The following is a 22,850-nucleotide window of genomic DNA, read 5'->3' on the forward strand; positions in this document are numbered from 1 at the left end:
TCACAGAACTCAGGGAAGCAGTTTAATTTCCATTAGTTTTATTTTATAAACGATACAAATCCGGACCAGATAAAGAGAACCATGGGGCAAGTGTTGGGAGAGGTGCAAACGCGAAGCTTCCATGCCTTCAGGATGTATAACCCTACTAGCACAGCAATGTGTATCTCCAACCAAGTTTTGGTGTTCATGGCTTTTATTGGGGTCTCACCACACCACATAGCCATGACTGAATCATTGGCCACGGGATTGAATTCAATCTCCAACCCTCTTTCCCAGAGGACGGGCTGAAATCATATGGCTCAAACCCCCAACCCTACAGTCACATGGTTAGTCTTTTCAGCAAGACCAGCCTCTACCCTGGCACTATCTAGGGGCCCACCACGAATAACAAAGGCAATCCCACCACTTGGACAATTCCAAGGATTAGAAGCTCCCTTCCAGGAACCAGGGACAAAGGGCAGCCAAATTCTTTACTACACAACATGGCCTTAGAGGGTTCTGGCTAGGCTGATTTACTCCTATGTCAAATCTTAATATAGTTGTCTAACACGTTACCCAGATTCTTCTGCCATGTGATTTTATTGCCCAAGTATTATGCCAAAAAAAAGGGAATATGGCAAAATTCAGAACATCAATTATTCAGTCTTTTTTGGTCTAACGGGATTCTTTGATGATTAGTTTCGTGACACAGATATTTACTGAGTGCCTACTGTATGGCAGGCACCTAACGTGAACACAGCTGAAGAAACAATTTCTATACTTATGCTTAAAACAAATACATCTTTCTGCATTTAATGTTCCAATCAAATGACCCTTGCTTTTTAAGTATGCCTCACAAATTATTTAGAGACACTTTATCACTTAAAGTGATATTATACTTAAATATTTATAGTGGGGTCCAATGGACAGAAAATATGCTTTGGAGTATGACAGAACTGGAAATCCACTCTCGACCTTTAGCAGTTATGTGATGATGAGCTAGGAAGTACTTACCCTGGTCCTCAACTCTGCATTGGTGAAAATGAGAACAAGAATAATCACATCTCCACAGAGAGGCAACACAGTGGTTAAGGGCATGGACTCAAACCAGACTGCTTGACAGACAGCTCCGGCTTTTCCGAGCTCTGTTAGGTTAGGCATGTCACTTAATCCCTCTGGCCACAGCTTCCTCATCTGTGAAATGAGGATGATAATACTTACCCTTATAGAATAATGATACCCTCATGGAGATGTTGTGAGGATGAAATAAGTTACTGCTCAATAGCGCCTGACACCAAACAAGCAATTAAATATTGGCAATTGCAGTTAATATTTTTAATTCCCTTGTTATTACTTATTTTGGTTGTTGGGATGACATAATATTAACGAAAGATCATATTTAAAATCTGGCACAAACACACATTCAAATGTTGATTTCCTTTGCTATAGAAATTATTCTATATTTCAGACTATTCATTAAAACGACTCCATGGATATAAATAAGTGAAGTTCATCTGATGGCAGGTAAAAAGAGGAAATGGAGTACAAAGGGTTAAGTTGGAAAACTGATTTTTAAATAGTGCTAAACTGTTTAAATTGGGGGTGGGGTGTGATGAGGAGTTTGTAATAGGCACAGAAGTAAAATACTGAAACATAGTGGGGTATAAAAAGATGCCCTGATAAGTTAATTATAACATTTTTTCAAGGATGTGGGAAAACTGACTTTTTTTTAAAGCACAAATCCTTACTGTTTTAGAGATTAAGGGAGCATACTGAAGTAAAAATTAAGATTCCTTTCATTTTAAAATATGAAAACTTAAAAGTGATTACCATTTGGGGGAAAAATGCACGGTATTTTAATATATAACAAATGAAAATCAGTCAGAATTCCTTATGTTAGATCCTTAAATTATCACGGGCTCTGTTGTGCCCACATATGCTTATAACAGGCTAAAGTCACCATCAGAATACAATGGAATTTTAAGAATTGAGATTAAATATTCCAAGGATATTATACTGACAAAATATAGTGATACTGCCAATAGCACAGATCCTGAGCTATTTTAACCAACATTACTTACACTGAAAATGAAGATTAATAAGATTTTTAACACAGTAGAAGCAATTCTAAAACTCACTACTAAAAAATAAGGGCCAAAGTCTTTATGAGTTTAGATCCAAAACTGTGCAAACAATATACTGTACACATTTGCCATATCTACTTATGTTTTTAAAATTTATCCTATTTCATCTTCAACCTGCCAAATTAAATTCCACTTTTATGAGAAAAAAAGATGACAATTTTATTATTTTATATTAGACATCAATTATTTTTCCTTCAATTAGAAAATCCAAATGATTAATTAAATCTTTTAGCATTTCTTTGCCGAATAGTAGCAAATTTTTCTTGTGCTACATAGTTAGAGGAGGCAGTATGACGACTTCTTTTACCATATTGTCTGTATTTTACAGAAAACGTAAAGCATGTTTTCTCTAAAGAATACTTTTAAATCTGCAGAGAACAGCCTAAATTTTAAAGTTTATGTAAAGCCTTACTCCACCCTTCACTTCCCTCTTGGATAACAAAATTATATCAACATTCTTTAAAAAAAAAATAATCACAGAATAATTTTTATTTATAGTGAAGTAATTCTCTCTAGACTTTAAATCATCAGTTCACTCTTATAACAGAGAATCAATTTAAATAACACCACCAAAATGGAATGAAAACAATCTGCTATTATATATCAATTTCTTTGATATGTCATGATATCTAATTAGTCTTGCAACATGGTCCAATCCATTTCCAGTGAAATTCTCAATAAACTGCGAAGAATAACAGTCCTTCATATTGGCATTTTATTCTAAGGTGTGACAGACGCTGCTGTGTTGAATGCTTCAGAAGCCACACAGTTCAACAAGAGCTCGGAAGAAAAGGGCTGACTTTACATGCAATCCAGGCGCAGACGGAGAGCCTGCCTTCAGATCCTTTGGTTTTTATAATAATCCCTTTGGAAAGGCAATTAATTGATGATTGTTCCTTGGAATTCTATGTTAAACAGCACGAATCTCTGCCTATACAGTCTGTGCCAACGTCCGTGACTTTCTGGCTTCTAGTGTTTTGTTTATCAGATCACACAGTGATGGGAGTCTTATTTTATCCATATTTTTGCTGTAAACATTGAGAAATATACCAAGGACAACTAACAAACCCGACCATATGTACCTAAGAGAAAGCAATATGGGAAAACAAGGATTAATATTAAGGTAACATTTTTTATTAACCACAGAATTTGGTGATGAGTTCACAAAAATTATACAATAAATTGAAATTTGACTACTGGCAGCCTACAGTAATAGCATTAAAATAAAAACAGCAATTTTAGATCAGATTAGACACAGCAGTCCAACTAGTTACCCCAGTTGGGTAGAACATGCAGAGACAAAAGGGGGCACTTTCTGAGAAAGGTGAATTGGCAGATGACTATACAGTATACTTAGCACACACAGAAACTAACTTATAGAAAACAAGTAATACACGGATAGAAATTTAGTTTGTGGTTACCTTTAAGTTTATACATTGATCTTTTCTAGGTTTGAATCTTCTCAATTCCTAACCAACATAATTTAAATGATGCTAATTTCCAACACATTCCAGACAATAAAGAAAACAGTAAAGGCTTCCACAAAAAGCCACAAACTAACTAAATAATTAGGGCGCAACTTACAGAATACTTCTCTGCCTCAACTCCTTTGTAGGAAAAGGCAGCAAATAAATCAACAATTTAAAAAACTATATGTATTTTTGAAAGTGTTGAAATTTACAAAGCACTCATTTCCCCAGCAATTCTATCTCTAGGAATTGATTCTGCAAATATACTCACACGATTGTATGTATGGAGAATTATTGCACGCATTTTTGTAAAAGCAATAGCTAGAAATACCCTAGCTCTATACAATTAGAGGGCTGGTTAAATAATTTTGTATAATCATGCTGTGCTTTGCCTCTGTGTATCTCTCAGATACATCATTAAGTAACACACAGAACGGGCAGCAGACGTACAGTGGAACCTGAGATATTAAAAACATACACCCTCTCTTCACTTTCATTAAGGTAACATTGCATTTCTACAACCAATATTGTTTGTTTTTCTATTTATTTATGGAAAAATATATATTTGAAAAACCACAATGGCAGAAAAGCCTGGTTTGCAAGTACCCTTATTTTTAGACACTACTGGACAGTACATATGCAAACAGAGATTACAAAGGAAACACAGTGAAAAGAGATCTGGCAAAGATAGATAGCTCAGTACGGGAATGGAGAAAAATGTAAAATACAAGTGATTGTATTTAACAACCAAAGAAACGCTAGGTGTTTTTTACCTGATAATTTTAAAAAGATATTAAAATGTACCCAAATCTGTTTAGATGATTAGAAAAAAGTTGGCAACAAGAAAAAAAAATATTTCCATGTCTCTTAAAGTTTACTGAAGTTCAGAGGTCTTTTTAAAAATATATATATATTTAAATATATATATATGTATGTATATATATATATATATGTATATAACATACTATTAGCACAAAGAAAATAATTCATTCAAACTTATGATAAACATATCAAAGATACAAAGTTAGGATAAAATTTATCAAAGTGATGATATTTAATTTGATCAAACTTTGATAATCAAAATTTATCAAACTTATAACAAATTAACTTTATCTCAAGACTCACATCATGGAGATTGCCCAGTGGTCAGACCCAGGTCACAAACCTAAACCTAAGTCAGTCTGCACTTCAGAGAAAACTTCTCACTGTCAAGGAAACCTATATACAGCAGTCACAGTTCTCTGATTCAGCTTTAGCTAGCACAGCTAACCCTAGAAAACGACCGGCTAGCACTGGAATGAAATCCCTGACCTCCTGGCCAATCCTGCCCAGTTTCAGTGTTGCCTCTTCTAATGCTCTATAAATCTCACTGTTGCCCAAACTCCCTGGGGAAGAGGCTGCACTGCTTGTGCGGGACTGTACCCCCCATCCGTGGATTGTTTTCCCTTGAGGGAAGGACATCAAACTCGTTGCTAAATTGTATTATTTTTGTCACTGGACACTTCCATAAAAAATAAAATAAAATAAATTTTATATATATATATTTGCACTAGGAAAAGGCGGAATGAATCCCTTAATCTCAACACATCACTCACATTCATTTACTTATATTGCAAACAGGGTCACATTTACACTGAGACTCTGGTTAGTCAACTTAAGTGTACAAATGATTTCTTCAAAATAATTACACACATTTCTGAAACAGCAGAAGACAATAAATTAGGGGTCAAGATGAAAAGCAGTCTTTATAAAGAGTTAAGGTTGTTTAAGAGGAAACATAGAACAAAGTATCTACAATGAGGAAAACTTGTTGAATTAAAAATTACTTACTGAAAGGTGAATGGCTTAGCAAAGAATATAAATGAAAGTACAATGGTCATTGCTTTTCTTCCTGTTGTCACTGTAGGGAAAGAAATGGTTGGTTTAGTATGTGCCGACTATCTTGGTAATATTTTGGAAATCATTCATTCAACAAATATTTACAGAGTCTACTATGTGCCAGATTCTATGTGAGGTGAAAGGAAACAATGGAAAGCAAAAAACAAACAAGAAGTTACTGTTGCTACTACTATGGAGTTTACAGTTTATCGTGTTTCCCTGAAAATAAGACCTAGCCGGAGAATCACCACTAATGCGTCTTTTGGAACAAAAATTAATATGAGACCCGGTCTTATTTTGCTATAATATAAGACCCGGTCTTATAAGAGATAAGACCGGGTCTTATAATAATTTTGGCTCCAAAAGATGCATTAGAGCTGATTATCTGGCTAGGTCTTATTTTCGGGGAGACACGGTAGTAGGGGCACAGTCATTAAAAGATAAATGATAAAGTACAACTGTAATAACTGCTTGATGGAGGCATGTCATCCCTTACACTTACTTTAGCAGGAAAGAAAGGCTTTCCCAAAAAAGATATAATGAGGTAGAGCAATCGTTATCCTTTAAAAGAAGAGATTGAAAGGCATAATTTCTTGATAGTGGTCATCTCTGGATACCATGATGAGTAATCTTTACAATTCTCTTCACATGTGTGTATTAACTTTTACTTGTCCTTCAAGTTATGACCTTGAAGTCTGCTATAAGGCCTGAAACCTTCCTTCCTCGCTTGTCCCATCCAGGTAGACAGGAATGATGCATGTACCTCCCGTTACAGCCTTCCCCAACTTTGCATTATCTTGGTTATCCTTCCACTAGACAGTACTTTTCCTTACTTCCTTGTCTTATTGGTCCTTACATCTCAGACTCTATAATTCCTGGAATTTAATGTTCATTGCCCGAATGAATGAACACCAAATGAGGAACGCTTGTCAGAGCCTTATTCTCCACATCTATTTTTCCTTGTAGTTTAGTAAAAGGACCCCTATTTTAACACGGCATACCTCCCAGCCTCTCCTACAGCTAGGTGTGGTCATGTGGCTAGGTTCTGGCCAACGAAATTGTGAGCAGAAGCACTGTTTCTAGGAGTGTGATTTCTAGGACGTTTCCAGAAAGAGCAGGTGTGTCTTTCACCTTCTCTCCATCCCATTGCCTGGAATGAGGATGAAGATGGCAGAGCAGACAGAAGCAGCCTAGGTTCCTAATGAGCGTGAAGACACCACCCAGCTCAGGAGGCAGTATACATAGCGCGTGGGTTAAGAGCACAGGTCTGGAGCCAGACTATCTCAGTTGGAATTCTGACTCTGCAACTTATTTGCTGGTTGACTATTGGGAAAATCACTTAAAATTTAATCTCCCTGTGCCTCACTTTGCCTTTTGTAAAATGAAACAATAATGCCTAATTTATAAGATTATTTCAAGATTAAGATAAATAACATATGTAAAATACATAAAATGGTGGCTGGTACATAATAAGGACTATGCACATGTTAGCTATAATTATTATTACCACCTCTGCATTTCTTTTACGAGAGAAATATAACTGGCCCACACCTTCAAGGCAAGAATGGCATCTCACATTCTCACATTTCTCTATACTTATCACAGGGCTCAATCAACACACACTGAATGATATCAGACTCTTTTTAAACAGTTATAGTGTTACAAGCATAACTGGAACCCTAAGTATATGAATTTGCAATCTTTCTTGACTGCATGAGATGATTTGAAAGATTAGTGATATGGACTGATCTACAATTAAATTCCCTCTATATACCGTTAGGGATATAAATTATAAAAATGAGAGTCATATGTGAGCAAATAAAGATAAAAGTTAAGAAGCAAATATACTTCTACGAAGGGAGAGGTATTTGTTCATTTGTTTAATTTATTCTGTGGTGTTAACATAAGTAGTCCCCTAAAACCATGGAAAATTAAAATCAGGTGAATGACTAATGTATGTATACGTTATGGATACAATTCTACAGATCTATTCTGGAGACTATCAAATCCATCAACCCATCACTACACAAAAGAGAGAAGTGAGGCCCAGGGAAGAGGAGAGACTTACTCTCTAGGTCACACGTCATTAAATGTCACAGCGGAGACTGGGCTCCACCCTCTCTGATGTCACAAGCCAGTGCTCTTCAAGACATGCCACACTGCTTCCAATCCTGGCTTCTGGGCTCTCTCCATATGGGAGATGCCAAGAGCATTCATCATCTGTGCTGTTCAGTTGGCAAATGATACAGGTAGCACAGGGAGTCACCGGCTGCTCTCACTGGGCCTCACCTGTAGCCCCTCACCTGTTCCCCACTCCACCAAAGTAGAACTAATACAAGTTCCATTCCTCTAAGGTGCGAGGAAAGGCCCTACACAGAGCATGTGCATAATTATCAGTGAAAAGAGAAGCTCATATGGTTGATGTCCTAGAAAGTGTACAAGAGAAAGGTCCAAAAATCTTTGTTTAAAATACACCTGTCAAGTACAACAAATCTGGAATGTTCAGTTAAAGTGTATATAGGCAGCATTTTTCTCTGGAGGTATTCATCTCATTATACTTTTTAATAAGAACTTCTCTTCATGTATTTAAGTTACTATTTAGATAAATGTATATATTTGATTTTGAAATTAAACCAACATAATTTTTCTCTAGAATTGTAAAGAAATACCATAAGCTAAGAAATAAGTTGGTGAAATACGACAATTTTCTTTCTAATGAAGTGATGCTGCCGTTATCATTTACAAAAGAGCATCAGAGAAAATTTAAATGCTTATTTCATAATCTAAGCAAGTATATCATTCCTACCTGTTACAGCAAGAAGTGCACCAAAAATTTTAATCAAAGCCAGAACAAAGGAGATTCCAAAATACCCAGTGAGGGAAAAAAGGAAAGCATAACCGTAGGTCCGAATTAGATTCTGCAACATACAAGAAAGCCAGTTAGAAAAATGCAAAACAAACCCTGAGGTATTACAAATGAAATAAAACCACAGATTTTAATCAACTTCTTCAGCAATAATAAGCCATTCAACAATGCAGTCAAGCAAAGATTCTTATTTAGTTGTGATTTAATGGAAAAATAATGATGAAATTTAAAATCCACAACTTCCACACCACGAATAGCTTAAAAATTAACTTAGAGGGTAGAGCAAGGATAAAATAAATTTAAATATAAATCATTTCATTTCTGAAATAATTTCTGATCTGCATATAAAGGAGGTATCAAATTACATAAAATAGTCTTTTTGAGCAAAGGGAATTAGAACTATAGAGAAAACTATTTAATGGAAGATGTTTACTTTTTAAAAATGTTTAGTGTTTACCTTTGAACAAAATGTTACTGCAGGGCCTAATCCATTAGTGCATGTCAATCCGAATAAAATATATACAAAACCGATTGAGTATGAATACAAAACCTAGAGTAGATAAAAATAAAGTGGAAAAGTGCTATCAAACCAAAGGTGGAAAATGAAGAATTTTCAGTATGTGGCTCAATTTATGTACTCAATTAAATTTGTAGAACAAACCACTTTTAAAATAATATCACTGTTTCAACATGGCTTGACTTTCTGGAACTTATGGTTGATTCTGTTTTTAAGTCTACACTTTATTTTATGAACAACATAACACATCAGTACTGATCTTTCCATATATGGTTACATAATCACTCATTTTTTTGCCTGGCTTAATTACTGAATTCAAACCAGATTTTAATGTTGGGATTCTAAAAACATACCTAAACAAAACAGAAAAACTTTAAAGCTACTTACTAAACATGAAAAAAACCCAAACATTAAGTTTGCAGAGACATTAAAATATAACGAAAATAAGCAGTATATGGCATGTCTATTTTTTAATGTTCCAATTTTCTTACTAATCTTTCTGTCCCAGTTTATTATACTCCTCATAAGCACAATTAGCGTCAGAATCAAACATAAGTACCTGCTATGTGTCAGGTGCTGTGCTAATAAAGCTCTACATGGATTATTCCACTGATTTCTCACAACCAATCTGTGATATAGGTACTTTTAATCATAATTTCCCAATTTGCAGATAAAGAAACTGAAAATAGAGACATTAAGTCCTTTTCCCCGAATAAGAGAGCTAGGAAAGCTAGGATGTGAACTGAGGCCATCTTAGACCAGAGCCTATGGCCATAACCACTGCATTACAGTAGCTTTCTAACTACCTATACTTCCTTCATCCTCTCACCTTTACCTTATCGGAGGAGTGCTGATGATGATCAAGAAAACTCTGATCAAGATGAACATCCCTATGCTCCCAGGGACTCCTTAGAATATCCCTAGCCTGCTGACAAAACCGCAGGCAAGGCCAGTCCTTCCTGTATCCCCTTTTAATGCAGTGTATTCTGTCTGTCTAGCAGGGTGGTTGGCTCTAATATTAATGCAGACACACACACAGCAACTTTTCTATATACAAACACCGACCAGTTGGAAGGGAAGTTGGAAGAAAAGGCATTATATGCAGTAACAATGGCAAAAAGATGAAACATCTAACAAGAACTTCAAAAGAAACACGCTGGACTTATATGAAGAAAACTTTAAAATCTAAGGGACATTTAAAAAAGAATACTTGAAGAAAAGGAAAGTCATACCTTATTCTTGGACTGAAAGAATCAAGGGTATGGATGCCATTCTCCCTAATTTAATTTATAATTCAATGCCATACCAATCACAATATCAATGGGATTTCTAGTTTATTTGGGGATATGAACACCAAGAATAACTACTGGTAGTTAACATTCTGAAAAACAAAAGGAACAATGGTGGCTAGTCCTGACAGATGGTAAACGTATGATAAGGCTGCTGTTATCATATGCTTCTGGTGCAGAAAAAGATTCAACAGAATGTAATTCTGAACTCTACGTTAGAATATGAAATAATAAAGAAGGCACTTAAAGTAAGCTGAAAAATTAGATTATTCAATAAATGATACTGGGTTGAGTGGATAGCCATATGGAAGAAAACTGTTAAAAAGTTTTGGGTGGATCAAAGATTTAATAAAAGGAAATCATAAAAGTAGGAGACAACATGGGTAAAATTCTTAAATCTTGGAGTCAGGAAAGCCCCTTTCAGTCATAATACATAGCCAGAAGCCATAAAGGAAAAGATAAACTGGACCGCATAAAAATGACAAACTTCTAAATGGAAAATAATACCAAATGCAAAGAGATGAGAAAAATGATATAGCAAAGGAGTTTTTAATATGTAAAAAGCTCTTAATCACTGAAGAAAAATTTATCAAATACTATACAATAAGCTATTAACAGTGGTAGTAGCATTTTTACGTTTTACCTTCCTATGTTTGAATGTATTCCTTTCGTGAATATGATAAACTAATTTAAAACTGCAATGCAACTCTTTATCACAACAATGTCATAAAATGAAGTATATCACTATTTTTGAGTCTGTCTGATTGGAGAAAAAAACACTCAAGTATTTACCATTTCTGAGTTAGAAGCATTATGCAGTTTCATGGCTTTCTCTTGAACATTTCCAATGACCGCATCTGCGCACAGCGCGAGGGAAATAAGGATCACACCTTCGACAAGGCAGAAGCAAACAACCTCTTATTTAAACATATGAATGATAATCAAGATTTATCAGAGATTTAATTGGGCTAAAAAAACAAAGCAGATTTTAAATCACACTTGTTCAGTAAAACGGAGTATTTTTATTCAAAACCAGTTAAAACAGGCACTTAGGTGATGTTATTAAAAAAGGAAAAACAGTAACTAACACTAATAAACTGCATCAATGCTGTCACCATTATTGTGCTTCACTATCATGTCAAACAATAGCTCTGCTTTTAAACCAGATTATATGTTTGAAAGGAATACTGTATTAAACAAATATAGAAGAAATTCTTAGACGATCTATTGGGATTGGTGGTTAGTCAGTTAATTAACAAAATCAGATTAGGAGGGAGAAATCATTAAAACAATTACCTATATTATTAAAATGTTTAATTTAAAACACATATACAAGCAGTGGCCAAGGTCTTTTCCTTGAGCAGGGGTCCCAACTAAAATTCTGCACTTTCTCCTTTGTTTAACACACATTCTCTATGATTTCCAAGTTTTTATTTTTAAAAGTAACCAAAGCCTTAGGAACTTCTTAAACAATCAGGGAGCAGAATCCTTCCGTTATTTTTATGCTATCCCCTAATTTTTACAGGTCTTTCACTCAAACCTAATTCAACAGTGATTTTCTTGACGTGTCAACCAAATTATGTCAATTAACTTAGTTTTCACAGAAACAATTCTGTCTTCAAACTCATTTTTGAGTAATTCATGTAAATATTTCATTACTGTATATTATAGTAACAGGTACAAATGGCCTAAACAAGTTCAGAAATCAACACACTCATAGAGGTGTGCACGTCTATCTGAGAAGCAGGGTCTTAACTGCAAGTGTGCAGGGTACTGGTCACCACTCATGGTGCTTTACAGAAAGAAGGAAAAGCAGCCTGGGTTACACGTGGGAGTCTGATGGAATTTAAGGGCGTTTTCTATTTTCATTCTTTTAAAGGTACTGTGTTTCCCCGAAAATAAGACCTAGCCAGACCATCAGCTCTAATGGATCTTTTGGAGCAAAAATTAATATAAGACCCAGTCTTCTTTTAATATAAGACCGGGTCTTTAATATAGTTTAATAATATAATACCTGGTCTTGTATTAATTTTTGCTCCAAAAGACACATTAAAGCTGATGGTCCGGCTAGGTCTTATTTTCGGGGAAACACTGTATAAGCAATCAAATGTAGCAGAAATATATATATACACATACATATATATATAGTATGTGTATATATATATATATATGTACACACATACTTGCACTTGAAAATTTTCAAGTTTTCATACTTATTCTTCAATTTGACTTTTTATCGTCTAACTTAGGTATGTATCACCTAATCATGCATTTTTATTCACACACTTGATTCTGAATGCTCTTTTACTTGTTTCAAATATCAAATCTGTCCTCAAAAGAAAAAGACTCGGTATTATTGAAGGTTCTGAAAACAAAGGCCTGGCTCTGAAAAGGCTATTGGAAGACATTCCAGAAATATTCTGAACAATGGCAACAGCATAAAATACTTCTACGAAAATATTGAATTGCATCCTCAGGGGAATGTTTTAAAGGTGGACATGTATTTGAATAAGTCAATCTGATATATTTCCTTTATACATTCAAAGTTCGATTTATGTCTGTCTTAGCCATTTTAATGGTTTATTTAATTGCCTTTAGATAATATAGATTAGGGATTGTGACAGTGGTCATCAACTCTTCTTAATGATGAAGTATTGTTAGGTTTTAATTCTCTTAAAAAGAATATTTCCATGGAACTCAAAGGGTTAGTAGTACTGAAGCTACAGTGAGGAGTTACAGAAGCCTCTTTCCGTCATTATCACGAAGACCATCATCACCCCCAACCCCACCGTGCATATGTACTTCCACATCCATCATTATATCTTCTCATTCTATCTTCTCACCACCATTGTGTGAGGCTAAATTATCTCTGTTTTGTAAGAGAAACACAAAGGGATCTGGCCATTTAGTCATGGTTATATATTTTTTAAGTGATTCAAAAAGAATTGGAAGCCATGTTTCTGCAAATTCTGTGTGTTCTCTAAAACTGCGTTTTCATAATTAGAAGAGTCAAGTTCCTAATTTTCAAATATAATCTTTCTTTTAGATTTGCCAACATGAAAACAATTGTTTCTAAAAAGTCTAAGCCATGTTAGAAACATCTTCAAGTATAAGCTCTCGGAATAAAACTCACTGAAGTAATGATCCCTTGCACTCTGAAAGATCCAAGGTGTAAGTAGAGTAGAATAAGAGGTTCTACCAGATCTTCTGGTTGGTAAAGGGCTGCTCCAAAAGGCTGAACTGGTTACATTTCAACCCATCAATGTAACCTGGTTAATTAACAAGGTTAGTAAGGAAGGCTGACTAACAACTGGTAAGAATAATGAAACTGATGTAAATGATTTTCTTCATTATGCAGTACTTTTGTCCTCACAAGTAATTATACTTACTATACTTAGTACTTGCTGATATATACATATATTTTTTTCTGTTCTGTCAGAGTTCCTTTGAAGACTTAGATATTTTACATACTATTTTTGTTAGGCTAGGAGATGTGATACTAAAATAATCTTATGAGTAAAATTCAGTAGTTAAGAATAACAATATATATGTAAACAATTTCTCCATAAATGAAACATTTGAAAGATTGAAAGATTCCAACATGAAATGAAAGAATGAAATATTCCAACACATATTTTTTATTCATATTTATTTCGAAACATACTATGATACCTATACTGCTTGTGAAAAATTTAAAATTAATTTACAAAATTCCACACGGCATACTATGAGGAAACTATTTATGGCAGAAACTTTAAACATGTGACGGTTATGACCATATTTATATCACCCCTTTTAATACTGAAGCACAGCATAACTGTCTGTCTTTAACTAAAACGATGGCAAGTAAATGTGTAAATTCCAATTTTCTTTTAAAAAAGAGAATAAAAACAATTTTTGTGATTCTCCTATGACTCGTGCATATATTTCCAATTCAGCCCATAAGAAATTGGTCTATCATGTACCTGACAAAAGATTTTGACTGGGCAAATATATGAGTACTAAAAAACAATTGTTATATTTCCAGAGTTGTAATATTTTTACTACATCCTATTTGGAAAGTCTGAAAGCTTTATGTTAGATATAAGAATGATAGATGTCACACCATCATTTAAAATTCTTATGAAAACTAAAAATTCTTACTCTAAACCAAACTGCCTACAAAATCGAGGAAGGCAGTAAAATTCCTTACCTGTCAGGTTGAAATTTGGTGCAATCGTGCTGTCAGCTAGGGTAAACCATATCAGACCAAGGCTCATGCATACTGCAGCAGACACATCTGCAACATTGTAACGCTTTCCTGTGTAAAACATTAAGTTAACCTTATTATGCAAATATCCACCTAGCATAGTTTTTGATCTATGTCTTTAACCACGTTGAGCAGGAATCTGCTTATATCCAATATCAAAAACATGAAAAATACTTTAGGTCAAGGCATGAGATAGTCACAGAAGGGCTATTGAAAACTAAGTTACCAGTGAGTACCAATATGTCCTTATAAATTAGATAATCAGATTTTACCTGTTGTGGTAGTGAGTAAATATGAACATTTAAAAGTTTGTGGAAATCAGTGCCTCTTTTTCTTTACGAATAATGTAAAGCTATGGATTTTCTTATAGTTTGTAAGTTTACAAAGTAAGCAGAGTAATTATTCAGGTTATCTAACTGTTTTATTTGCAAATACCATCATCAAATAACTTCTAGATTGGTGAGGATTAACTTATTTTAGAATATCCGCATTTATTTTAAATAAAGAAACATGTACCATAACGTTTTGGAAGGCTTATAAGGAAATATTATATATGCTAGTCAGTTATGACATTAAATGTGATTTTTAATAGGGATTGAGATTATTTCCTGCAGGAACACTTATCCTGAACTTACACATGAATTAGTTGACATACATACTTTCATTGCAAAAAGGCTTTTTTGGGAAGGCACCCAAGGCATAAAATGAAGTCAGGCTAAGAACGTTAGTGATACAGAAACGCTTGATTATGAAAACATGAATATTCCTCATGGCAATTATATGAACAAGAACCTGTTCTGCTGCCTGTTGATATCACTACTGCCTCTTTTACTGCTGCTTCCACATAACTTATAACTTGGTGGGGGCTCTAGGCCCAAAGTACATGGTGGTTTAGAACTCTAGACATAATTATTACCACAATAGCTTATAATTCATCTCTAACTCTGCCTGTATTCAAAAAGCCAGCAGAGTTGGTAAACAAGCAGTTCTGCTTCATATGAGAATTGACCACTTGTACAATGGAGATAAAGAGTGGAGCCCTGAGTGTAGAACGAGAGTTGAAAAAAGGCGCTTTCCAGATACTTCTGAGATAGGCTTTCAATATGTGAGTATATTAATTGTGGAAACATAGTAGATTCCAGATTAAGAGAATGAAACAAAATACTATTTTTATTCTACCTGATTTCAAATTGTTGATTTCAGATACTAAGGTATATCACAGAAGTATCAGGGTTTTTATATCTTATTTATATAAGACAGCACTCAGAATTGTTACAATATCTAGAATGTTCATTAAAAATATGAACTGGAGTTTAATGTTTTTCCTATGCTAGATGCTGTAACGTATCCTATTGGTTTCAAACAGTATGAAAATATGTCATTACTGTACCTTGAATAAAAACTCCTCCTAGCATAACAGGAATCAGTTTGCAGCACTTGAAGATGACTTGGGTAGGATAATTCAGGTAGCCCAAGGAAGTGTTTGATAACCCCATAGTGCCCACTGTTAGAAACGCTATTATCATGTAGGTTTTTCCTGGTATTCTGTAAAAGACAGTTTTTAAAATCTTCATTTTGGGACCCAATTCATGCCATTCTTAGATTATGTGTTTATAATGTGAAAATGTCTAATTACGGTTATTTCTGTTTAATATTTTGGAAATATTGGTAAAATATCACCATTTTTAGATTTATAACAGTGTAATTATATAAAAGAATGTTGGTAAAAATGACAATTCATCCTTAACCATAAGTGAGAAGTCTCAACTGTGTGAAAAAGTAGTATATGAGAAAGTTAGATTCTTACTGAAGGTATAAAAAATGTTTTTTAACAGTAGTTCTAGCTATACATAAAAATTATCTTGATTAAATTTAGGAAAAAAGTTGAATTTAAAAAAAAATATTGATCTCTATGATGGCAAAAGGCATCTTAACTAATTTTTAATTTCTAAATTGTTGTTCTGTCTCCTAATTTTCCACCTAGCATTAGGCAAAATACATCCATCTATTCTGCTGGAGTAACCTGAGCAGACTTTCTCTAGAAAAAGTACATGGTAGTTTAAAACTCTATACAAAATTTTTATTACCACAGTATCTTATGATTCACCTCTCTGTCTGTATTCTATAAAATGTTAAAATAATAAACTTTCAGATGATGACTCTGACTCTCCTTATGATCCCAAATCTTCTACTTTGGGTTCTTTGTGGATTTCTTAAAAAAGATTCTTAAATTTGGCATCTTCAGAATTTTGAGCTGTCACTGCGAGCATATATGCCCACTTTGACTAGCTATTTAATGGTCTGAAATAATAATCTTGTACACTGGTGTGACTAACACAGGAAGTACTATCCACATAATTAGATTATGGTGTATACTTAGATCTAAGTGCATTTTGGGATTTAAGTTCATGTTTAAATCAAAGCAACAAAATTCTTTTAACATTATAATATGGCTAGATGAAAGGCAAGATAATTTACTGGGAAAATTCAATCAAAGTGCATCATTTCCACTCAATTTTCAATTTTGAGGCCTTTTCCTACATTACTACTTAAACGGGGGTCAACATTTAAAACTCGTATCTATCCAGAGAAATCCAAAACACTAATTCAAAAAAATTTATGCACCCTTATGTTTACTGCAATGCCATTCACAATAGCCAAGACATGGAAACAACAGAAATGCCCATCAGTAGATGACTGGATTAAGAAGCTGTGGTACATTTACACAATGGAGTATCACTCGGCCATAAAGAAAAATTAAATCTTACCATTTGCAACGATATGGATGGACCTAGAGAACGTTATGCTAAGTGAAATAAGACAGAGAAAGACAAATACCATGTGATCTCACTTATATGTGGAATCTAAAGAAACGAATAAATGAACGAACTAATCAGAAACAGTCTCAGAGATAGAGGAAAAATTGAGGCTTGCTGGATTGGGGTGGGGGGTGAGGATGAGGAAGAAGGTGAGGGGATCAGAAAGCAAAATCTGCAACCACAAGATTGCCACAGGGATACGAAAATCAGTTTGCGGAATATAATCAATAATGTTGTAGAGATTTTGTAGGGTATCCGATGGACACTTGTCTTATTAGGGAGACCCTTCAGGCATGGGGTAGACGCCTGTACACATGAAGCTGAAGCTGAATAATAATGAACGTCAACTATAATTTAAGATATATATATATATATGTATATATAAGATATATACAAATAAGATATATATATATGTGACCATATATATATATATATATATATATATATATATATATATATAGTCACAAGAAGTGGAGTAAAGCATTAGAAATAGAGACAATGGAAATGTAATGGCTGAGTGCGATGCCAGACGGGTAGCAGATTGGGGGAGAGGGGTCATCACTTTGTGAGGACTATAAATGATAAATGTCTACTACATGGTTTTGTACTCCTAAAACTAATAATCAAAAAAAAGAAACAAGCAAAGAAAAAAATCCACATGGAAATAATCTGGCACGTCTGTATGCATCTGAGTACACAAACACTGATTTTTATGCTGCTTGTGGGGTTTACCCCTCCGTGCGGTATCAGGGAAGGAGGACAGCATCGCTTCCTAGGCAATATGTCACAGTCAAACAGTGGTCAAAAGATAAAAAATTCAAGCCAGAAAAATTGCAAGGAATGATGATTAAAGAGCAGCATAGTACAGGTAGGGAAAACAAAAAAACAAACAAAGAAAAAAAGCAACCTGAAACTCAGGAAACCTAAATTCAAATGGCTCAATTCTCAGAGCGACTTGCTATATGATCTCAAGCAAGTCCCAGCGGTCCTTTCTGTCTCTGCTTTCTGTTGGTAAATGATGAAGTTAGATTTCAGCAGCTTGCTTCTAGGGTTCTCATTGTTTCTTTTAAACATCCCAACTGCTTACTTCCTTAGATATGGTGGGGGAAATTTTAACTTTATAAAGCCCCTTCAAAAACAATTTGACAGATCTCCTTTATTAAAAACTCACATAAAGTAATTAATAATAAAGTTACAAGGTTATCTTTGCTGAACAATAACAAGTAGTATACTTAGGGTATTACAGTTTACAATGTGCTTTACCACACATTACCACATTTGTTCCACAAAATAAAACGGAAAGAATTTAAGAAACTTCCCTGACATCTTGACAGTGTAAGAGGCTATGCAAGACTCAAAACCATGTTTTCTGACTCCAAATCCTGTACTCTTTCAAGTACACTTGTATTCATATAAACAGGAAGAAAGAAAAAAAAAAACTAAGCAAAGGTCTAAAGAGCAGTGCCACTTAAATTCAGGGATGGGTATATACCCAGAAATAAAATATATGATTAGGCATATTTTCATTGTAACATACCTTTGAAGACTTTTTCTAAAGTAGTTTTTCATGTGCTTTGGAATGAAAAGATTTCAATTTATAATTGTATTTGTTATACACCTACAAATTCTTCTACCAAATTCCTTCACTTACGTTTATTTTGTTTTTTTCCGTTGCCAAAAAGGATTTATTTGGGAAAAGGAAAAAGGAAAAACGACTGCAACACAGCATATACAGACGCAGTAAGTCATGTGCAGTCTCCCTTCACTTATGTTTAAACAAACACAAATGATGTTCTCTTTAACTATGTATGGTCATGTGGTTTAAAGGTTGGGGTAAACATGGCTCGAGGCCCACTCTCCATCTCATCTGGGTAGCTGAGAGGTCTCACGTTGAGCAGGTATAATTTCTTTGTGCCACTTTTCATTGAATGGAGACAGGATTAAATTATTTTACTTTAGAAGCAATCAGAGGTCCAGCAGTTTGCAACAGGTAACGAATCATCAGTCTTCCCTATATATTAGTCTTAACAGATACCGGTATATTTACTTATTTCCTATTCTATCACCTATGGCTCAGTCTTACAGATTTTAGAGCATGAAAATAATGAAGAAGATATAACGGATTCAAACATTTTAAATATCACTGCTATAACAATTTATTGGCAAGATAGATAGGTTGAAAGGTAAAATTATACTCATGAATAAACAATGGTGATACAGATTTAAATATTTAATTTCATAGTTGCCTTCATACAAACATCAAAAATATTTATGTAAGAAAAAATAGCTGTGAAAATTTTGTATTTTCACTGAAGGATTATATCAATATTTATATCAATGAAGACAGAATGTCAGTACAGTATTAGAGCTCCTTATTACATTTAAACCGCCCAATTTATACATGAACTACTCACATATTATGGTCTGACAGGTCAGAATAACCACACTTACATTTCCCAAAACATTCTGTTCATTTTCCTAATCATTTTTTTTTTGTTTATAATCAGAGACAAGGTTTTTTACTGCATATTGTTTTATATACCATTCCAAACATTTCAAGGTATTTCTCAAACCTAGATGGCCAATTTAAAATATGCTGTCAAACAAGCTTCTTCAGTTTTGATGAAAAGGAATGTAACATTTCTCTAATATCTAAGAATGTAATCTTAGCTACTGGACATTACAAATGTGACAATGTTAAGTGGAATATATTCCACAAAACAAAACATGACTATATATTTTAAAAAACCACTATAAAAACAGGTATTGATATTTCATTTAATCACTCTGATATAGCAGCACTGTAAATCTTTCAGTAATCACTCTATTTCAGTGGAATTTATAAAAACACATATGTACATCTGAATACTTTCTCCTATTTCAAGATCAGTTACAAGTTGAGCCTACTTGTAACATTTGGTAACACTAGAGATTACTTTTTTCAGTGTATAATGAAATATCATATTTAATATTTTAAACAAGTTGATTGTACTGATAAAAATTCTTGGATAGTAGAAGATACATTTTGTTAATGGAAAGTGTATATTTCATGCATAATATACTCTGTATGCCCAAAAAGCAAAACAAAAAATTTAATTACCACTAGTGAGCTTAACTGTCAAAAAATAAAAACAAACCACATACCTTCTCCTTTTGTCCTGAATAAGCTGAAGCTCTATAAGGCCAAATATAGAGTAAAATGCAAACTGCACTAAAGTAAGGTACCAGCCATAGGGCTTAAAACCCTCCATTGAAAATATTAATTCCTGTCAAAAGATACATGAACACTGTTAATTTCAAGAAGCAAATAAATTTCCCTGCAATAAATTCCTATAAACACAACATTTAAAGAAACACTCAAATTACAAGAGTTCACAGAGGTAAAATTAGAGTAATTAGGAGGACTTTCCAAAGAACTCATAATAGATATTCCAGGTATGAAAATCAAGAAAAAAATAAAGGAGGGGATAGCTATGAAGCAGCATTATTCTATGCTTTCCTCAAAATTGAAAGAGTTGCCCAAAACAATGATAAAGGTAGCTGATTCAAGAACTCATTTATTATTCAAAAAGCATATTTCATCAGAAGTCTATTATCTCAGGCCTGTTTTTCTATAGGACTATAATCAGTTCAAATCAATAATGCTATTTTTTGGAATACTTGTGCCACAGATTATGTAAAACTTCTCCTTGTAGAGGAAATGGTTACTTTGCCTAAATATAATGTTAAACCATGAAGTAATACATTAATTGCTGACAACATTCTTAAAAAGTCATTAAGAGGTGTTCTAATAAAGTTATCCGGCTTAGTTTAAAAAAAAATAAACTTTCATATATATATTTCAACTGTATTTTAAATAAAGTTTAAAAAGATGAGATTTATGTATACATTTCTTTTCAAAGAAACACTAAATATAGCCTCTAAATAGACTCTGAACTAGATTTTATAAATTTAAGCTATTGTGTTAATTCCCCCAATTTAAATTTCATGTTCAAGTAAGCCTGCAAAGTATTTAGGATTTTCCTGGTTTAACTGTAAAACATGAAAAAACCTTTATTAAGTACTTTTGACATATACACAGAGGGTGCCCAAAAATGTATACACATTTTAAGAAAGGAAAAAAACTATTAAAATTTTAATACTCAAAATATACAGGTAACAAAAGATGAATACCAGTCATGTTTGATTTCTGCAATTACAAGAGGTGCTCAAAGTGGTTACCATCAGCGTAATTTTAAAAGATTTTCTTTTCTTAAATGTGTATACATTTTTTGGCACCCTTTGTATACATATAATTGTATTATAAAACTATTTTCTTTAAACAATTTTATAATATGCATTGTATGTAAGTTGGTAGCAATTTCAGTTTTCACAAAGTGACAGTCATGTTACAAACATAATCATTAGTGGTTTATTTAATTTTAAAAGAAACTTTGCACATTAGTTACAATTAAAATCTCTGATAATCAAATAGAAAACAAATTAACAAAATCGGTACCATAAATCTCCAATTCATTTTCTTTTGCAATGGCAAACTTTGTTCCCAAGCCACTTGGTAACAATGACATTTTGAAGGAGGAAAACAATGTTTTCCAGCAAGAAATTCCAATCTTTATTTGATAAAATTTACTATTTTTCATTGTGATATATGAATTTTTATATCATCTTCTATTTGGAAAATCAGTTATTATAACTAAGATTTTTAATTCCTGTTTTTGTTTTACACTAATACGCTTCGTAGCATTTTTATAAGCTAAGAAATAGTCACAGATCACCTTTATTGATACCAACATTTGTATTTCATCTCTGTAAGACATGGAAAAGAGCACACTGATTAAGCTCACTGATTAATGCCACAGAATACCAGAAATATATTGTGTTTTAAGAAAACATATCACTTTCCTTTTCTTGAATTATAAAAGGTTCTCTCAAGTTGCATACAAAAGTAAATTGGTACTGGCTGAAAATACTAATGAACTGACCGTTAATATTAGTCCATTTAAACACTTTACACTAGCCAAGATCCTCCCAGCAAGCCCATGTCTTTGAAGGTCAGGAAACTGCTTCTGCTCAAGTGTACACCACACTACGCCACAATGCAATGCAAATACCAGACCAATTGTGGCAATGCTAGAAATGTTTTGCACAGGTAAAAAAAAAAAAAAAAAAATCACAGAAAAATTAGGTTCTGGCAAATTTTGATTAGAAGAAACCAACAAGAATGAAAACACAATAGATGTTTCAAAAAGGAATGATTCAATTATTATGGAATTAGATACTCTTAGAAAACTATAAAACATCCTGATATGCTTTTGCAATAATGGCCTGTTATTAAGTTCCAAGAATCAAGAATGAAATGGAATATGGATTTTGTGATATCATTCATTATTGGGGAATTATGTTCCAAAATACCAATTGATACTTGAATCATTCTCTTAAAAACAAACACATTTGCAATTATTACCTGCATTTTGTTAAAATATATTTCAAATTTTCTCATAAATTTTTAAAGATTGTTTCTACTCCCTTTACCTCACTTGAAATATTTAACTCTGAAATCTTGACCCATTTTCAGCAGTTACTTTTAAGCTCTTTTCTACTACTATATTGAAAAACTCAAATTTGTGAATAAACTAGTAT

At 33.5% G+C, this 22,850-nt stretch overlaps 1 protein-coding gene across 1 annotated transcript in view; it reads right to left on the reverse strand.

The window, feature by feature from the left end:
- Positions 1 to 22: 22 nt before the first annotated feature.
- SLC35B3 (solute carrier family 35 member B3) overlaps positions 23 to 22,850 on the reverse strand; it is a 28,601-nt gene continuing 5,773 nt past the window's right edge. Inside the window, exons 4-11 of the mRNA XM_081055039.1 lie at positions 20,355 to 20,476; positions 15,782 to 15,936; positions 14,335 to 14,442; positions 10,935 to 11,032; positions 8,794 to 8,886; positions 8,277 to 8,388; positions 5,423 to 5,492; positions 23 to 3,205 (exon numbers count right to left, since the gene is read on the reverse strand). Coding sequence (XP_080911165.1) covers positions 3,055 to 3,205; positions 5,423 to 5,492; positions 8,277 to 8,388; positions 8,794 to 8,886; positions 10,935 to 11,032; positions 14,335 to 14,442; positions 15,782 to 15,936; positions 20,355 to 20,476 — 909 coding nt within the window. The 3' untranslated portion in view covers positions 23 to 3,054. The remainder of the gene's footprint in view (positions 3,206 to 5,422; positions 5,493 to 8,276; positions 8,389 to 8,793; positions 8,887 to 10,934; positions 11,033 to 14,334; positions 14,443 to 15,781; positions 15,937 to 20,354; positions 20,477 to 22,850) is intronic.

Source organism: Rhinolophus hipposideros, assembly GCF_964194185.1.
Source record: "Rhinolophus hipposideros genome assembly, chromosome: 8".
Classification (NCBI taxonomy): Eukaryota; Metazoa; Chordata; class Mammalia; order Chiroptera; family Rhinolophidae; genus Rhinolophus; species Rhinolophus hipposideros.